We start from the raw sequence: 18627 nt of genomic DNA on the forward strand, positions 1-18627 counted from the left end.
TCCCGTATTTAGGGGAGACCCCTTGGTTATTTCATAAAATCATATCACCACCCCCCCCCCCCCCCCCGAATGGCGAGCGGCTTTTTGTATATCCGTTGAGCCGATTCCTTTCTCAAGGAATCGGATCGTCCATGGGCTTTTCCCCGAACTATGAGGGGATCCCTTGTTGGATTTTCATGAGTTAACGTACTAACCCCTTCTCGAAGGGATCAGTCCGTTGGGTCGACCCCTGCTTGTGAGAGGCGACCTTTTCTGTTTGTTGACAAGTCGTTCAAGTAGATTCGTAGAAACATAGGTTTTATTGGAAGCCTTAAAGGCTAGTTGCTCCAAGGCGTACACTTATTGAGGGCCTTCAACCGTCAGTACATCAGGGGTAGTAGATTTTTAGGTGCTCGGTGTTTCATGGATGGGGGAGCTGACGCCCTTCGAGATCCTCCAAGTGGTAAGAGCCAAGCATGGTTGATCGGACCACGTGGTAGGGCCCCTCCCAATTGGGTCCAAGTACCCCAGCCCCCGGCTCTGCAGTGTTCTGGAAAACTTGAGGAAGGACCAAGTCTCCTAGGCGGAATCGTCGAGTCTTGACCTTGAAGTTGTAGAATCGTGTCACCTGCTTATGCCAAGCAACAACCTGGAGCTTGGAGACATCTCTAGTTTCCTCGAGTAGATCCAGATTGGCTGCAATTTGCTCAGCATTCTGATCCTCTTGATAGTTCCTGACCCAAGCTGTAGGGAGGCCAATCTCGATTGGCACCATCGCCTCTGAACCGTTGGAAAGTGAAAATGGGGTTTCCCCAGTAGATGACTGAGCCGTAGTCCCATATGTCCAAAGGACGAATGAGAGCTCCTCGGCCCAATTGCTTTTCGCTTTCACTAATTTTGTTTTGAGATGGTACTTGATGACTTTTTGACTGCCTCCACTTGTCCATTGGATTGTGGATGCCGAGGTGAAGAATATGCGTTTGAAATGCCGAGTCTCCGACACATGCCTCGGAACCTGTCGTTGTCGAACTGCCTTCCGTTATCGGATACGATAGTGCGGGGGATTCCGAACCGACAGACGATGTTTTTCCAAACAAAGTTGATCACCTTTTGTTCCGTGATTTTTGCGACAGGCTCGGCATCTGCCCACTTGGTAAAGTAGTCGACTACAACAATAGCGAACTTAACCTGCCCTTTCCCAGTGGGCATAGTCCGATGATATCGATTCCCTTGGGCGAACGGCCACGGCCCCCTCATGGGGATCATCTCTTCTGCTGGTTGCCTTGGCACAACAGCGTATCGCTGGCACTTATCACACCTCCGGACGTAGTCCCTCGAGCCCTCCCTGAGGGTCGGCCAAAAATATCCTTGGCGGATTATCTTCAGTATCAGGGCTCGACCACTAGAGTGATTCCCGCAAATACCCTCATAAATCTCCCGAATCACATAATCTGTTTCATCGGGTCGGAGACACCTGAGGTAGGGCTGTGAATGCCCCTTCTTATATAAGACGTCATCCAAGACTATATACCGCGCAGCTCTGACCCATAAACGTTTTACCTCCAATCTATCCGAGGGGACCTCCCCGGATGTGACGTACTTGTAAATCGGATCAATCCAACTCGGCATGACTTCTACTGGGTTAACCATTTTCTTCTCTATTTGGTCAATGCTTAGATGTTCTATGAACTCCACGGGAATGACCCAAGGGATCTTTCCTTCCGTGGCCGAAGCTAGCTTTGCGAGGGCGTCGGCCCAGGAATTCTCCGCCCTTGAAATTTGATTGATAGTGCAACTCCAGAATTTTTCTATCAGTTTCCTGGCCTCAGCCAAGTAAGTCACCATCCTGGTCTCCTTGGCCTCATATTCGGAGGAGATGTGATTCACCACCAGCTAAGAATCACATCATACCTCGAGGGACTGGACCCCCAGATTGGCCTCCAGCCTGAGTCCAACCAACAGGGCCTCATACTCCGCTTCGTTGTTAGAGGCTTTGAAACCGAGTCTGATTGCGTACTAGATAGGTGTAGAATCAGGCGCGACCAGGACAATCCCTGCCCCAACACGCTTGGCATTGGACGACCCATCCACATAGAGAATTCATCCCGGCTCTGACACTATCTCTTGATTGATTGGAGGAACAAGCGAAGGAGCTACCTCCACTTCAACGCTAATCCCCTCTTCGCTAGGAGCAATGAACTCTACAATGAAGTTGCCCACAGCTTGGCCCTTAATTGCGGTCCTTGGTCGGAACTGGATATCGAACTCCCCGAGTTTGATTGCTCACTTAGTTAGCCGACCCAATACCTCGGGTTTCTAGAGGACTTGCCTGAGGGGAGAGTCGGTTAAGACAATGATGGAATAGGCCTAGAAGTATGGGCGTAACCTCCAAGCCAAGACAACGAGACAGAGTGTCAACTTCTCCAAAGTCGAGTAGCTTGTTTTGGCAGGTACCATCATTTTATTCACATAGTATACAGGGCACTGCTTGCCCCCCACCTCTCTGATCAGCGCGGAGCTGACGACTGAGTCTGAAACCTCCAGGTACAGGAACAAGGACTCGCCTTCTTCAAGCTTGGACAGTAGGGGCGGCGAGCCCAAATATTGCTTCAACTGATGGAAGGCTTGCTCACATTCCGGTGTCCACTAGGCCTTCTTATGACCCTTTAATTATTAAAAGAAGAGGAGGCATTTATCAGTGACTCTGAATATGAACCGCTCAAGTGCTGCTACTCGTCCGGTGAGGCGTTATATCTCTTTTACAGTTCGAGGCGAGCTCATATCGAGGAGTGCCTTGATCTTGTCAGGATTCGCTTCAATGCCCCTCTGACTGTCCTGAAACCTGAGGAATTTGCCAGAGCCGACTCCAAAGGCACACTTCGTGGGATTCAGCTTCATATGGTACTCTTGGAGGATAGAGAAGGTCTCTCTGAGGTCTGCTAGGTGATCGGATGCCTTGATGCTCTTGACGAGCATGTCGTCGACATAAACATCCATAGTACGTCCGATCTGCTTGGCAAACATTTAATTCACCAGTCTCTGATATGTGGCCCTAGCGTTTTTCAGGCCAAATGGCATGAACCGGTAATAGTAGAGTCCCTTGTCAGTGATGAAGGTAGTCTTCTGCCTATCTGGAGGATGCTTCGCGATCTGGTTGTACCCGGAATAGGCGTCCAGGAAAGAGAGCAGTTCGTGCCCCGCTGTACTGCCTATCAGCCGATCGATCAGATGCAAGGGAAAGCTATCCTTGGGGCAGGCCTTATTCAGATCCGAGTAATCCACGCATACTCGCCACTTCCCGTTCGCTTTCTTGACAAGGACCACATTTGCGATCTAATCTGGATAGTGTACCTCTTCGATGAAGCCAACGCTGAGCAGTTTGGAGACCTCGTCGGCTATGGCTTCATACCGCTCAGCGTTAAACGTTCTCCTTTTTTGTTTCATAGGTCTGTGATCCGGGTCCACATTCAACCTATGAACCATAACATCAGGAGAGATCCCTGACATGTCCTCATGTGACCATGCGAAGACGTCTCTGTGTTGCTGCAGGAAGGCCAACATCTCAGACCGTTACTCGGAATTCAATGACATTCTGAGCTGAACAGTCTTGCTCGGATCTGCTTCGTTGAGCAGCATGGCCTCCAAGTTTTTCACGGATAAGTCCTCTGTAGGTCCCCTGGGATTGAGGACGTTGATGGTGAGAGCTTGCTTTACTGACCCTTTCTTTACTGTTATTGCATAACACTTCCGAGCCTCGCATTATTCACTTCGGAGATATCCTGTTCCGCCGATGGGGAACTTCATCATTAGATGGTATGTGGACATGACCGCCCTTATTGTGTTGAGAGAAGGTCTACCCAAAATGACGTTATGCACTAATGGCACATTAACGACAAGGAAGTCCACTAAGAGGGTAACTTGATGTCGTCCTTCTCCCACGGTTACAGGGAGGGAGATGGCTCCTTTGAAGATTACCCTTTCTTCGGCAAAGCCGTGCAAGGGAGTCTTCACAGGTCTAAGGCGCGACCTTGGAATCCTCATTCTTTCAAAGGCCTCCAAGTAGATAATATTAGCTGAACTCCCAGTGTCAACCAGGATGCAGTACACCTTGTAATTGGCTATGACCATAGTTACCACTAAGGCGTCGTCATGCGGATGCTGAATTCCACGCGCATCATCTTCCCTGAAGGTCAGACTGTAAGGGCTGACTCGGAGCTCTTTCCTCGACCTCTCGGTTATTTGGACGTAGTGCTCTGGATTAGATTTCCAGGAATGGGCTTTACGGGCCCTGTTCGAGTCTCCTCCACCGAATGACCAAAAATTGTTCGGATTTCAGCCGGTTCTTCTGCAGCCTTGCTCGACTACTCTTCTCTTTGAGTTGTTCTTTCCTCTTTAATATATCGGCGCAGATGACCCTTACGGATGAGGGTTTCGATCTCATTTGTGGTCGTGATCACGATGGAATCAACAATACTTGTGCTTGTCTCGATGATCTGGGTTGGCCTTCATATAAACTGGCCAATTCAGGAGCTTCTGGCCTCTGATGTCCAGCAATATTTGTTCTGTAGATGTGTTAAGGGGAGTGTAGGAACAGAATCTATCCTCAGGTTTCCTGCTCGGATAACGATCACGAGGAATGCGGTCGTCTGACTTCTTGGCGGATGATTGGGGTTCTTCGTTCCTCTGCCTCTTCCCTTTGGTTGACGGCTTTACTGCTTGAACGTTTTTGCAGGAGTTGGAGAACTCCTTGGCATTAGTGTATTTTTGAGTTCTAGTGACGAGCTCGGCCAACGTCTTCACCGGATTCTTTCCAATGGAGAAGGTGAATTTCCCCTCTTTCAGACCGTTGAACATGGCGGAGAGTGTCATTTTATCATCATAATCCTCCACCTGCAATGCTTCCTCGTTGAAGCGAGCGATAAAGTCCTTCAACGACTCTTTAGGCCCCTGCTTGATGTGAACAAATGAGTAGTCGGCTTCCGACTCTTCTTACCACTTATAAATTGGGTAAGGAATAATCTATTGAGCTTTGCAAAGGAACCAACGGAATTGGGTTTGAGTTGTCAGTACCAACTCCGAGCAGATCCAGTGAGCGTGATTGAGAACCCCTTGCACATCATCAATCCGTTGCTGTCTGGATTTGCACCCACGAGCGATAAGCCTCTACGTGCTCGAACGGGTTGTCAGACCAGAAATACTGGATGACGGGAGGTATCCGGAACCTCTGCAGGATCACCTCGCTCATGATTGTAGAGGTGAAAGGAAGCGGCAGCGGGAACAGACGAAGGCTGTTGGTTCTGCTGCAATTTTAGAACCCGATTGCTGAGTTCCACGAACAGTGCCTCCCACAGATCTCTGTTTTCGGCTACCGTCTCTGTCGGAGCCTCTACTTCAGGGGTTCTTCTTCCCCTTCCTCTCTCCAACTCATAACGGAGATCTATCGGTGTTAGGGCCGAAGTGACTGAAACATACGTCGGAGCCCGAGTCATTGTGTTTCGAACCGGAGCTTGATTTTGAGTCGAAGGGGGATTCTGGACTGAAGTCGAAATTCGGGCGGACTGATGTTGTGACCCTTCAGGCCTCATACTCCGCGGTGCAAACTCGACTTCTACCACTGGCCCGATCACCTCCTAGGCTGGAAGTGGTTGTTGTTCCTGTCGTTGTTTCATCTTATTAATTTCATTGTGCAAGGCTTGGATTTCGTTATTCATTGCTCGATATTTACTTGCCTGACTACGAGAACGCTGGGATGGCCCTGGAGCAGACTCGGCGTGAAGCAATGAAAAAGACCGAGTTTGCTCGTTCGACTCCGGCTCCACAGCTGCGGATTTTTTCTTTCCCCTCGCCAGTGTAAGGGATGATAGGAAACTGACTTTTTGTATCAGATTCCCACAAATGGCACCAAAAATGTTGAGGTCAAAATCTGAACTTCCCTCCGCTCGAGTATTCGCACTCTGAGCCGCCTCAAGGCCCTAAACATGCTCAACAGTGATGAGCAAAGGTGGCCCTGGTTTGAGCAGGGGACCCTCCGATGCCTAAGTTAGGTCAAAGGAATCTGGGTCTAAGTAGTATGGTAGAGGGAGAGTATGAGATCTTGCGTACCTGTTTGCTTCCCACAAGATGTTATTTATACCTTATCGCCTAAGGTGAGCACGCCTGCATAACTCGGCGCATCTTAGGGCATAACGGGCATATCCGTCTAATTAGGCACATCTTGGGTCATTTGCCTCATCTTACGGGTGATTCAGCTACCCAGTTGTTGCATGATCGTGCTGACATAGGTGGTTGAGTAACCGCCGCCAATTGTGTGATAGTGGGACACTTCATGGCCTTCCTCATTAGTGGATCCCGGTCCGAGTCCTAAACCGAGCACCTTGGCATCAGATCGTTCCAAGTTGATAGCTTCAGCCTCAGACCATTCCAGGATTCCGCTCTAACCTCGAGCGGACCGACTCAGCCTTGGATCATACCATCTGTAGCCTCGGAACATAACAATCGCCGAATCAGATGTTCATACAACTCCGGGCATAGTTTTATGCCTTGAATCGGCTCTGGATTATCTCAGACCTCGGAGCTGAGGCGTCCCTGGTCTTCCTATAACATTAATGATTAACGAAGGCCTTGCAGTCGTTAACATAGAAGCCTCCCTTTCCCCCTCACCACCTTAGTTTGGGTATGAGGGTCAACCTTAGCCCAGCACAGCCTCAAGTCGACACTTCCCACAGGCCAACCCAACTAGAATTCCAACCTGATCTCCATCATGCTCAATCCTAAACAAACTCGGTCCCACGTGACCCGACTAAAATACATGTGATTATTCCCAACTTGACCTAACCCAGCCAAAATTTGCTCAACCTGAACCGAACCCGATCTCAAAATTTTCAAACCCTTAACCAACCCGAGGACCTTGACAAACCAACCCAAACCCAGGTGGCAGTCCAATCTCTAATCACAGTTTGAACAAGTGGGAAACCACCGCTGGCTTCAACGCCAATCTGCTCCTTCTGAATCAACTACAAAGCAGATCTGAGAACTTGCGTGAGCTTCTACAGCAGGCTGATAGGGACTACAATGACCCCACCCTTCAGCAAAGAGACGAGTTTTGCCGAATTAAACCAAAATGCAGATATTGATAGGGATAAGCTTCTCTCCCATTTCCGTCCGTCTGTGGCCATAAAGTGGCCACGCAGAGCTTTTCTTTTCCAATACATACAAAACAATCCAGGAAAAATTAAAAGCAAGAAGGAATATGGATCTGACAAAATAAGGATTTATAGAGTGATCCCTGCTTCAATCAGTGATTTTCCACAACCAATAGAAACTTACTGAACTATATCAGAGTCTTATATACAAACAGAGACTGCACTGCATGATTTGACGCAGTAAAATTCTCTTGCAATACCTTGACAACTGTCTATGTACAAATGAAATCACTTTTATTAGTGGAATTTCCTTTACTGTCACATACCAACTATTTACAACCAAAGAATTGAAATTGTGATTAGATGGAAACTCGGGTAACGAATCTGCACAGAAAGCTACAAGAAATTCAAGGGCTAGACAGCACACCTTCAGTGGCAGTTCTTGAGCACAGCCTCCGAATCTAACACTGATCCATCACTCGTTCAACTTTTGAAATAGATCTGACAGGGCATGGTATAGAACAGCAGCTGCAGGCGGCCTAGGCAATGAACCAAGAAGAATATCCGATGCCTTGATGGATGGACTGCCATAGAAACAGGAGTTTACCGATGTACGGGTGATTACCATACTTCCTTCAAGTGAGCATCCCACAAATGCACCTGATAAATGAAACCAATCACATCGAATTTGATAACCAAATGGAAGCACTCGTGGAGCTACCATCGTATGGAGGGAGATGACTGCATGCATGATTTTAGAAAGTGAAGAAGAGGTCTCAAATTGCAATTTGTGGGAAGAACTTGCGGTAAGGTAATATATGCGCGCCCACAATCATCTCCAGCCCCACTGAAGAGCGTTCAACTTCTGCCTGCTTACAATATTCTTTTCCTCTAGAACCAGCCAAGGTTTGATGACCCAGAATTTAAGGCTGATCGGCAGACGCAAATTGCCTGTTACCACCCTCGACTTGGCCTAATGAAAGTGCAACATGCACCTGTCAGCCCTGGGCCAAAATCGTCGTTTCACACAAAAGAATCTTTTCTTTCTACTTCAGGGCCCGCACTTGACTAGTGCACAGGAGGCCTTTTCATTGGACCGCATCAGGGGTTGATGGAATCTCCTGTAAACCCTGTTTATAGGAAATTGGCATCCCTGATTGGCTATCCTATTCAGTTAGACTACCGGATTGCAAAATTAATGTGTATGAATCAGTACAATGCACAACTGATTAAATGGTCATGTGGGATTTAATCAAGGTATGAATAGTGCAATAGTACTTGTCCTGGAGGAAGGGAAGACAGACAGTAGTGCATCGAGGAGTGTAGTGTCAGGTGTCGGGTGAGAGTGCTCAGTGTGGTCTGTTGGTCGTTGTAGATGAAGGGGGAAGGATGAAATTGAACTGAAAGATTATATATTCCTTTTTCTTTGGGTTAATCCCATGGAGAGTCAAATGGGAATACTTTAGAGAGCTTGCTTTTCCTCCTAAATTAGGAAGACGATTTTACCTAAAATGGCGGGACAAGTTTGAACTCAAAAATGCAAAATTTATATTTTGCCAAATGCCTCAAAGGTGAGCTTGTCAAAATCCTCCATTCCCAAAGACTATGTATAAAAGAGCTCAGCTCCTTCATCTCCACTCTTAAGGACTTAAAATTCCTCATGAAGAAGTTCGCCTCAAATCAGTTATTTCCAAGCCAGATCAAATGGAGGCCTCTTCAAAAGGCAATTCAGAAAATTCTTTTGATGACTTGATCAGTACTCCGAGCCACAGCAAAGACAAGCCAACCTTCTCTCTATTCTAACATCTCAAGGCCCGACCGACTCCGCTAAGTTGACTCAACTCAACTAGAACACAACATGCCTGCATCAGCCATTCCAGAAGCCTCCAGATTTAAATCAATTTCAAATCTGTCTACTATTCGAATTTGTCGTGTCTTATCATGATCTCTGATCGAGTTCCGACAGTCAAAAAAGGAAACAGTAAAGATGCTCTCATCCATAATCCCACGTCTAAGGCTTCATCCTCGAGATGCTTCCAAACATTATTACTTCTGAAGTCCGCCCGGATTCGAAAACATTTGGAATCCATTTTTACCACCTATACAAGATGTTTCCTCCTTGGCGTAAGGGGTGCGAAATTTTTTAAAGAAGGGTATGGTTGTACGATATTTTATTCCAAATTTGCAATATAATTCAATGAACTTCATTAAACAACTAAATTAAACTTGGAAAGGGCAATGAATTGTGATAATATCAACTCAAGGTGTATTTGAACAGTGTACCTTTACTGCAGCTGTATGTATAAGAAGCTGCACAACCACCATCACCAGCACGTACATCAGCTTCAGCTGCTCGTCCAACAATGCCAACAGCTGCACTGAAACCTGCCCCCATTGAGAAATGCACATTTCCGCTAAATGTCTTGACAGCTTCCTTTGTCCTCAACACAATTATGAAGTCAGTCAACTCACCTCCACCCTGGGAACGAAAGAACCATTAGTAATATGAACCCAATAGGTGATTAACCTGTGGACCGCTTCCTTCAAGAGCATGATGAAAGAGATTGGGACTGAAGGAGGCAAGTCAAAACCGGGTAGCAAAGTAGTTCATTTATGGACCCTAAGAGTCTTCCAGCCATTGTGGCAAACTGGCAATATGTCAGTCAATGTGAAACAAAAAAAAAAAAGTATAAGAAAAGAAAAGAGGAAAAAGTTCTGGTACTCTCTTAAAATATCAAGATATCTAATACATAATTACTGTTAACTAAAATGAGAAGAACTCATTTTCTCCGTCTACCAAACAGGGCCTTAGACATTGCTATAAAATCCAGTCGTTCCTAGACATTTTCCTAGAAAGAAGAGTGGAAATAAAATTCAAAGTTATTTCGTACAAAACTACAAATATAATCACATGCCCAAATTTTAAAATGCACAAGAAAATCAATATCTCTTTTCTTTCTTTCTTTCTTTCTTTTTTTCTTCTTTTTATTTTTTTCCTTTTTTTGAAGGATAAATCAAATAAGGAACTCATATTCTAAAATCCTAAATCCTGAAGGATTCATGATTGGTGGTACATGTAATAAAAAGATGAAGAACGACTTTACCTGAGGCCCCCATCCAGCACCGAAAGAAGAAATGGCAGAAGGTGGGGACCATGACCCATCTTCCCTGCGAGCAATAACAATCCCTGTTCCTATATTATAACTAGTCATCATTCCGACCTTCACAATGGTAAGTATCGCAAGACCTTTTGCATCTCTGAGAATAGCATCTGGAATCGACCTCTCAGGTCGCCTGGAAACCACCTGATCACTGATATGTCAGTTTTAACTCTACTGACAATGTAAATAAAGCCAATTTACCAAGATGCAATTGATTGTGGTAAACAAATCCCTACTTTTTTGAAATGCCCTAGTTTCAAACAGTTTCAGAGGAAAGATGTAAATCCCCTGATTTTCAAAACTCACACAATTGTGCCAATTCTTTGCATAATGCCAATATAAAAGAGAATTTTACTTCACAAGGTTAAAGCTATGAAGTGATACAAGTAAGAGGAAGTTTCAACCCAAATTTTTTGAACAGTTTATAAAACCAGGGGTGTCAAATGGACAGGTTATGCTTTTAACAAACTGCCTTTCAACTGGAACTGTCATTTAAAAGGAAAATGAACCAATGGGTCTCAAAGATGTCCACATATCTCAACAATTTCTCAGTTATGATAAACTGGAATAATTCAGTTGAAATCAAACACAGACATCTTTCATACCTGAAAATCTAAGAACTACCGATGACTTCTTTAATACTTAGATTCTCTGAACTACAAATTAAACTCTCTCTTTTTTCTTTTCTTTTTTTTCTTTTTTTTCTTTTGTTTTTTTGTGAAAGCCAACTCTGAATTGAACTCATTTGTCACAAAACAAACAGAATTGAAAAGGATTACGTTGAAGGAGCACAAGCATTGTGCAAAATAAATGGCAAGAGCCGATAACTGAAGTACAGAAACTATACCTTATTATAACCTCGAATTGTGTTTGTGGCCTTGTAAATCTCGTATTCCATTGACTGTCCCCATGGAAAGTTTACCCAAGATCTCAAAGTACTGAGGTCAGTCAGATCATGGGTAGGCAGTTGAGCAGCTGGACTTACTTGGTCCCTTAAGTCTGATTGAACAGACTCGAGCCTCACATAGCACACATCACAGACCCGCTGTGGATCCCCTGTGCGAAATTTCACTGGCAACAAGCTCCTTCCTCTCGAACACTCACTGCAAAATATCCCACCACAAAACCGGCAATGATGCCGGGAGCACATGATCGGATGGAAACGCACACCACACAGCATGCATGATGAAGCAGCACTGTCAGCCAACCATTTTGGTGGTTCCCTTTCAAGAATTTCCTTCATGTTACCAAAATTTGCTTCGGTGAGAACCTGAGCCATCTCTTTCCAAGCTTGCTCAAAGAGAGCACCTGATATAAACGACATGCCATGCCTTTGAAGCTCACCAGAAGATATAGCACCCATTTTACCTCGGGCTGCAAGCAGCATCTCAATTAAAACATCCCACATGGTCAGTTCCTTATCTTCTCCAACAAATTGGCCCCAACTCATTTCCTCTTCGGGGAAGAACCCACCATTACACCCAAAGCCCTGCCTCCACTCCTCGTGATCGCTTTCCGACATAGGTGGAACAGAAACGGGTATCCAGATGCCGGTTTCTTCATAAAGCGGCGGGTCATAATAAAAGTATCTACCTTGCTTCCGATCACCTGCATCTCTCTGTCTGTTGTTTTCCACAAGTTCTTGCGGTATGCTGGTATTGCCTTCTTGGGCAGGAGTTGTTACTTGACTTGGTAAGTTAGAAATTGTCGTGGACTGACCATCCTCACTTTGTTCCTCAACACTAGACACCTAAATTCAAACAAGGGCTAAAATATCAAAATCTGAGCACATATCAACCACCTCAGTAATGCAGGATATGAAAATTAGATATGATGTGCAAGATTTCAGGTTTTAGATCATAATAATTTAGAAACAATCACAATAATTTCACATCCTATTTAAAGTCAAGCATTCAACAAGGAGAATCTACGAGGGTCCAAGCCTACACATTTTAGGGCTGAATCAATTAAAAATTATAGACCAAATAATGCTCAAAGGATAGTAGATTCATCCACACATGCAAATGATTATTTCTCAATCCACTCACATTTCAATTCGGGAAAACCTAGGGTTTCAAAAGTAAAATAGAACTTGGGGATTTGAGATGATCTATGGTTAGGGTTATGGAAACAAAACGAAAGAGGAGTAAAATAGAGACGAGAGGGAACCTATGATTAGCTCGCACGTGTGGACAACAAACCGGCCTGACACACATGCTTGGATGGCGGCCCACAGGTGCTTGGAGCCCACGAATCTGGAATCAGCTAGCTAGGGCCTAGTTGGCCAGGGATGGGCCACCTTCCCTCCAAATTTCAGGCCAAACGGATGATCGGTTTGCATACGGTGCTCCACCGAAGATTCAGCCCTACTGGAAGACCAGATTCTAGAAATCTGCTGTAGGGAAAAGATTACCTGCAAAAGTGGGTGGATTTGATGCGGGGATGGTTGTAGGAGATGAGGAATATGGAGGGTAGGAGATGTGGGCGATTTGGGATAGGCGTGGCTTCGCACTACGGTACTTAGCCCTTCGAAGAAGGGAAGGCTTCGCACCCAATTAGGTTTCCACAACTCAGAGAATTAGAGACATAGGAAAATGCAGAATTTTATTAATCATCTTCAATGAAAAAATTCATACAAGGGGTTGCCTATATATATATATATAAAACCTATACCCCAAAAGCCGCGCCATGTGCGTATACTATTAGTTAAAGACGAAATAATAAAAAATAACAACTAATCAATGCAATCTAAACTGTTTATGATGTTCCTAATAACGGTAATAAGCAAAACACAAAGTCCTAGGTCACCTAGGGTAGTGGGCCACGATTATGAAATCCAATGATAGGATCCACATGATGATCGGGTCCACCCCAAGGAACCAAAACACAATCCTCTAACTAGGAGGCCCTCCATGGATGTCGTTATTGATCCAGATCGAAGGTAAGGCCCTCCTCCTTGTGTACGTGTGTAAGGGGGACGTGCGTGTGCGCGAGATGTCCCCATTATAGTAACTAATTTTATATTAGATACATTGAATCATACCATGTAAATCATTTTTTTCTTAGAAAATACTAAAGAAACTTTGAACGTGAACAGAAAAGAAGAAGTATGAGAAATGGATATAAAATAATAAGTAATATGCTTGTAACATAAATTTGGGACACATCACACATACACATGAAACTTTTTGTATACATATTTTATGGTGATGCAGGCCATACAGTGTTCCTATGTACAACTAGTCCAAAAATCTTATAAGTATTTGTCCATGATTTCAAGCTTCGTGCAGCTCCCATTTTGTCATAAATGATGTGTGAAGCAAATCTGAAGTGACAACAAGGCACTGACCTTACATTAGCTCTTGCAAAGGCTAACAATTATTTTTCTCTAATTAATAAGTTAAGCTCGATATTGTACCATGTTTTATAAGTCGCTGCATTGCAAAGAATGAGGTTCAAGCATTCATTTGTTCTAGTACTGAAATCCAAAACCGATAAGAATCTCTAGCATTATATAATTCTTCAAACAAAACACCAAGAATTTCAAATTAAAATGTCTAGGATGATCTGATCTTGTAAAGAAAATGGGATTTTCTAATCTGGGTGCTGCACAAAAATAGGACAGGACAGACAGTAATAGAATGATCCAGACCACTCATCATGTGAGTGCCACCATGGATGGGCTGCTGTCTGTAAATTGCATGGATTGGAAAATCCTGCACAATCAATCTGTGGGATCAAATTCGATGCTAACTGTGACAGCATTTCTTCCCAGTTTCTACAGTCATTTGTAGTTCTATGGCCAGACATCTGACGATCAGTGAGATTTTCCTACCCTGTCCCAATCAAAGCGGGCCCCAAACAGATGAATGGTCGGATGTCCAATTTTTTGTGCAGCAGACATGATAACTTAAATATAAGCTCTTTTAATTGGTTAAACGCCCCTTTATCGAAAGTAGAGAGAGAGAGAGAGAGAGAGAGAGAGAGAGAGGAAATTCCAGCACAGGAAAATCACCAAATTTTAACTATCTATCGAATCGAATAAAACATCCAAATGGAATTCCTTTTATTTAAAAGGGGAAGAAATCCCCAAAACCTACGCAAGAATTCCTACGAAAGATATTATATCAGATACATTGAATCATACCATGTAAATCATTTTTTTCTTGGAAAATACTGAAGAAACTTTGAACGTGAACAGAAAAGAAGAACAAGAAGAAGAACAAGAAGTATGAGAAATGGATATAAAATAATAAGTAATATGCTTGTAACATAAATTCGGGACACATACACATGTAATTTTATGTATACATATTTTATGGTGATGCAGGCCATACAGTGTTCCTCTGTACAACTAGTCCAAAAATCTTATAAGTATTTGTCCATGATTTCAAGCTTCGTGCAGCTCCCATTTTGTCATAAATGATGTGTGAAGCAAATCTGAAGTGACAACAAGGCACTGACCTTACATTACCTCTTGCAAGGGCTAACAATTATTTTTCTCTAATTAACAAGTTAAGCTCGATATTGTACCATGTTTTATAAGTCGCTGCATTGCAACGAATGAGGTTCAAGCATTCATTCGTTCTAGTACTGAAATCCAAAACCGATAAGAATCTCTAGCATTATATAATACTTTATACAAAACACCAAGAATTTCAAATTAAAATGACTAGGATGATCTGATCTTGTAAAGAAAATGGGATTTTCTAATCTGGCGGCTGCACAAAAATAGGACAGGACAGACAGTAATAGAATAATACAGACCACTCATCATGTGAGTGCCACCGTGGATGGGCTGCTGTCTGTAAATTGCATGGATTGGAAAATCCTGCACAATCATCGGTGGAATCAAATTCGATGCTGACCGTGACGGCATTTCTTCCCAGTTTCCACAGTCATTTGCAGTTCAATCGCCAGACATCCGACGATCAGTGCGATTTACCTACCGTGTCCCAATCAAAGCGGGCCCCAAACAGATGAATGGTCGGATGTCCAATTTTTGTGCAGCAGACATGATAACTTAAATCTAACTTTTTTAATCGGTTAAACGCCCCTTTATGGACAGTAGAGAGAGAGAGAGAGAGAGAGAGAGAGAGAGAGGAAATTCCAGCACAGGAAAATCGCCAAATTTTAACTATCTATTGAATCGAATAAAACAACCATATGAACTTCCTTTTATTTAAAAGGGGAAGAAATCCCCAAAACCTACGCAAGAATTCCTACGAAAGAATCGAATTACCGAGGGATGAGGAGAGATCTCGAGATCAGGTTGTCTTCCCATGGCTAGATGAGAAACCCTAGATTCCAGAGTCTCCAATTCTCCAGCTGGGATGCGAGGGCAGAGATTATTTTGCTCCATTGGCCAGAGAGAGTCGATCGAGGGACGAGGATCGAGGGACGAGATCATCTGATGGCGATGAGAGAGAGAGAGAGAGAGAGAGAGAGAGAGATGAATTTGAATTGAGAGGAGAGACGTGATGGAAATACTGTCGTAGAAGGAACGAAGATGATCCAGCTGGCGAAGGGGGGATGTGGGTTTCTGTGAAATCCGCACCCTCGTGGGCTTGTGTGAAGAAATTTTTTTCCACGCAACCCACTTAGAAGTCGGGCGTTGGTTCCTGTTATAACAAGCTGGGCCCATTTTTCACTAATCTAGACCATAGGTATTTGTGCGTCCCACTGTCGTTGGACTATGCCTGAAAAAAAAATATATCAGGTTAGTATTATTTTTTTTCTTGCAAATAGAAGGTTATAAGAAAAATAAATCGACGGTCCATAAAGGACCGTAAAAGGTCCTGCAATTCCTGGCAGTGGGAAGAGTTTCGGGGCATTCTCCATGGACCGCACAATCATGAGACCAAGAAGATGCGAATCAATGGCCCACTTATGTTGAGAGTTGCGGGCCATGAACATATGATATTCGTTAGAAGAGATGGTCGTAATTTTTAGCATTCATTTGGATAGTGCCAAATAAATTACTTGTCGAAATCAGAAAAGAAGTTACTTTTATATTTATAACAATGGATAAATAACTTATTTAGATAAGTACACTTGGCTTATAATTAGTTATAAGTAAATTTTTTTTAAAACCATAAATTACTTACTTCGGTTAAAATTTTTAGTTTTTCTACTTTTCTTAAGTTGATAAAGAGAAGCTTTAAAGAGATAAAAGAAAGGTAAAACTAATACATATGTTGATTGTCAAAACATACTTACAAAATAAGTAGAAATTAAGATAAGTTATTTGTGGAACAAGTAACTTATCTTAAGTAACTTACAGCCCAAATGAGCCCTTAAAGATATCTTTCCTTTGCCATTGGAAATTTGTAGTAATTTTATGTATTTTTAGACATTTTAAATAAAGTGTGGACATTTAGAAAATTTTAAAATGTCAAGTTTTAACAACTTGCTGTTAACAATTCACTTAGAAATGGCACTCAATGGATTAATAGAAAAAGTTGCAAACCTCGGCACATATTCTTTCATTAAAGCTAATTATTTCAAGTTAGATAGTCATTGAGTTAATTTGACAAGTAAAAAGCCATGCAGGTGGAATTTTCACAAGATGTACTCTATCCACAGTTAACATTGCCTTATTCTTAACCATGGAACTAAAAACCATAGTAATTCAAAACTCACCACACCGTAGGAAACATTTGTCTAGGAACGCTCACTGTCAGTTTTGCAGAAGGCCTACCATGGTGTTTATGTGTCATCCAAACCATTTCTCTAATGCACCTCATTATGATGAAAGATTTACTCAATCTATTCTAAGAATTATATGAGTTATACCATATGAATTTAGAAGTTTTAGTATATTTTCACAAGGTGGCCCACCTAAGACTTGAATCAGCCTAATATTTTTAGGTTCAAACAAGTATCATTCACCTGATGGACATCATAAATTTTTTATGCGTTGAGTTGTTTACCCCTATATTAGTAAAAGAAACCTTGATAAGTACCTACATGGTGTGCTCAATTGTTTTTGAACTTTCCCTCTTCCAATATCTCTCTTTCCTTCACTCCAATGCAAATAACTACTAATAAATTTTCAGATTCCACGGTGATCTGAAATAACCAGTGAGCAGCAATTCTATCATACTGCAATTGGTGCATTGATATTTGTGGTGTCAATTCTTTTTGTTAGTTGGTCTCATTATTGCAAAGCTACTCCAAAATTAACTTGCTTCCAAGGTAAAATCTAGGTTGAATAATCACTTAGTGGGGTTACTGACACTGAGGTCCCTTTCTTGAGTGAGACACCGAGTACATATATCTTTACCAATTATGTAATTTGTAAATGTTAGAGTGGATACTAAAGAGATACCCCTTCCTCTGAATTTATCTTAAATTATAATATTTTAGTCCAACTTAAATTATAATATTTTAGTCCAACTTTATTATAGTTTTCTCAAGTGAGCAAAATCCCACTTTCCATTTTGAACTGGTCAAAATATACTAAATTTCTTAATTTTCATGGAGTTGGTCCAGGAATCGGGGGCTTATGATTGACCAATATTGCACACCATCATTTAACTATTGCAGTTCTATTTATGATAGATAGTCACATGGACAAGACCAACTGAAGCGAGCCATATTCCCATGGTTAGAAGTATTTTAGAGGCTCCTTAGCCTAGGGAGATTCTAACCACGCCATGGCACCCTCGATTATCTCTTACCTTAGCTACCACATATGACATGCGCCCTAATTTTAACTAGCAATAATTATGTACTAGAGATCTTGATATCTAATATATAATACGTTGATATTAATGGAAATTATGTATTAGATATCAAAATCTCTAATAAATAATTATTATTAATTACAATAACATGGAGTCACTTTTAAGGATATGCTAAACAGGGACAAGGGATTAAAAATACAACTAACAATCTATACAAATATATCTGTAACATGATATTATGATTTGAAATAAGATAAACTCATTTTTCAATGGCAATCGGAAATGTCCTGAGCTTTGGCATAAGTCTGGCCTAGATTGAGGAGATTATGCTTGGCCTGGTCCAGAAACACTCGCCTGTTTTTGTGCCCAGCCTGATATGATTAGATGCACCCTACCCTGCATGTAGTATACATGTGGGATATTGCAAAAAATGCCCTTTAAAAACCTAGATGCCGGGCCAGGGATGGACCTGGCTGGTGGGCTTCTACACAACGCCCAAGTTGTGGTGCTATTAATAAATGGTTTGAATGCTAGGCCCTGACTTGGCCCAAAGGACTGCTAAGCCAGCGTAAGCCCAGCCTAAACAGGGTGAAAGCCCAACAGGCCAACTTGACCATTGAAAGTCCCAGATGGCCAGATCTCTCTCCTTTAGTATAA

The 18627-nt window shown here is 42.8% G+C and overlaps 1 protein-coding gene across 2 annotated transcripts; it reads right to left on the minus strand.

Annotated features, from left to right (window-relative positions):
• Positions 1–7235: 7235 nt before the first annotated feature.
• Positions 7236–15719, minus strand: LOC131245439 (uncharacterized). 2 transcript variants are annotated; one of them, XM_058244914.1, is made up of 5 exons: positions 15525–15719; positions 11130–12032; positions 10226–10426; positions 9405–9600; positions 7236–7781 (listed from the first exon to the last, which is right to left on the minus strand). In XM_058244914.1, the coding sequence occupies exons 1-5, from the start codon at positions 15690–15692 to the stop codon at positions 7597–7599; spliced, it is 1653 nt and encodes a 550-aa protein (XP_058100897.1). In that variant the 5' UTR covers positions 15693–15719; the 3' UTR covers positions 7236–7596. The 2 variants fall into 2 exon arrangements, with proteins under 2 accessions (XP_058100897.1, XP_058100898.1); XM_058244915.1 differs by lacking the exon at positions 10226–10426.
• Positions 15720–18627: the final 2908 nt, after the last annotated feature.

This window comes from Magnolia sinica, chromosome 5 (assembly GCF_029962835.1).
Source record: "Magnolia sinica isolate HGM2019 chromosome 5, MsV1, whole genome shotgun sequence".
Taxonomy (NCBI): domain Eukaryota; kingdom Viridiplantae; phylum Streptophyta; class Magnoliopsida; order Magnoliales; family Magnoliaceae; genus Magnolia; species Magnolia sinica.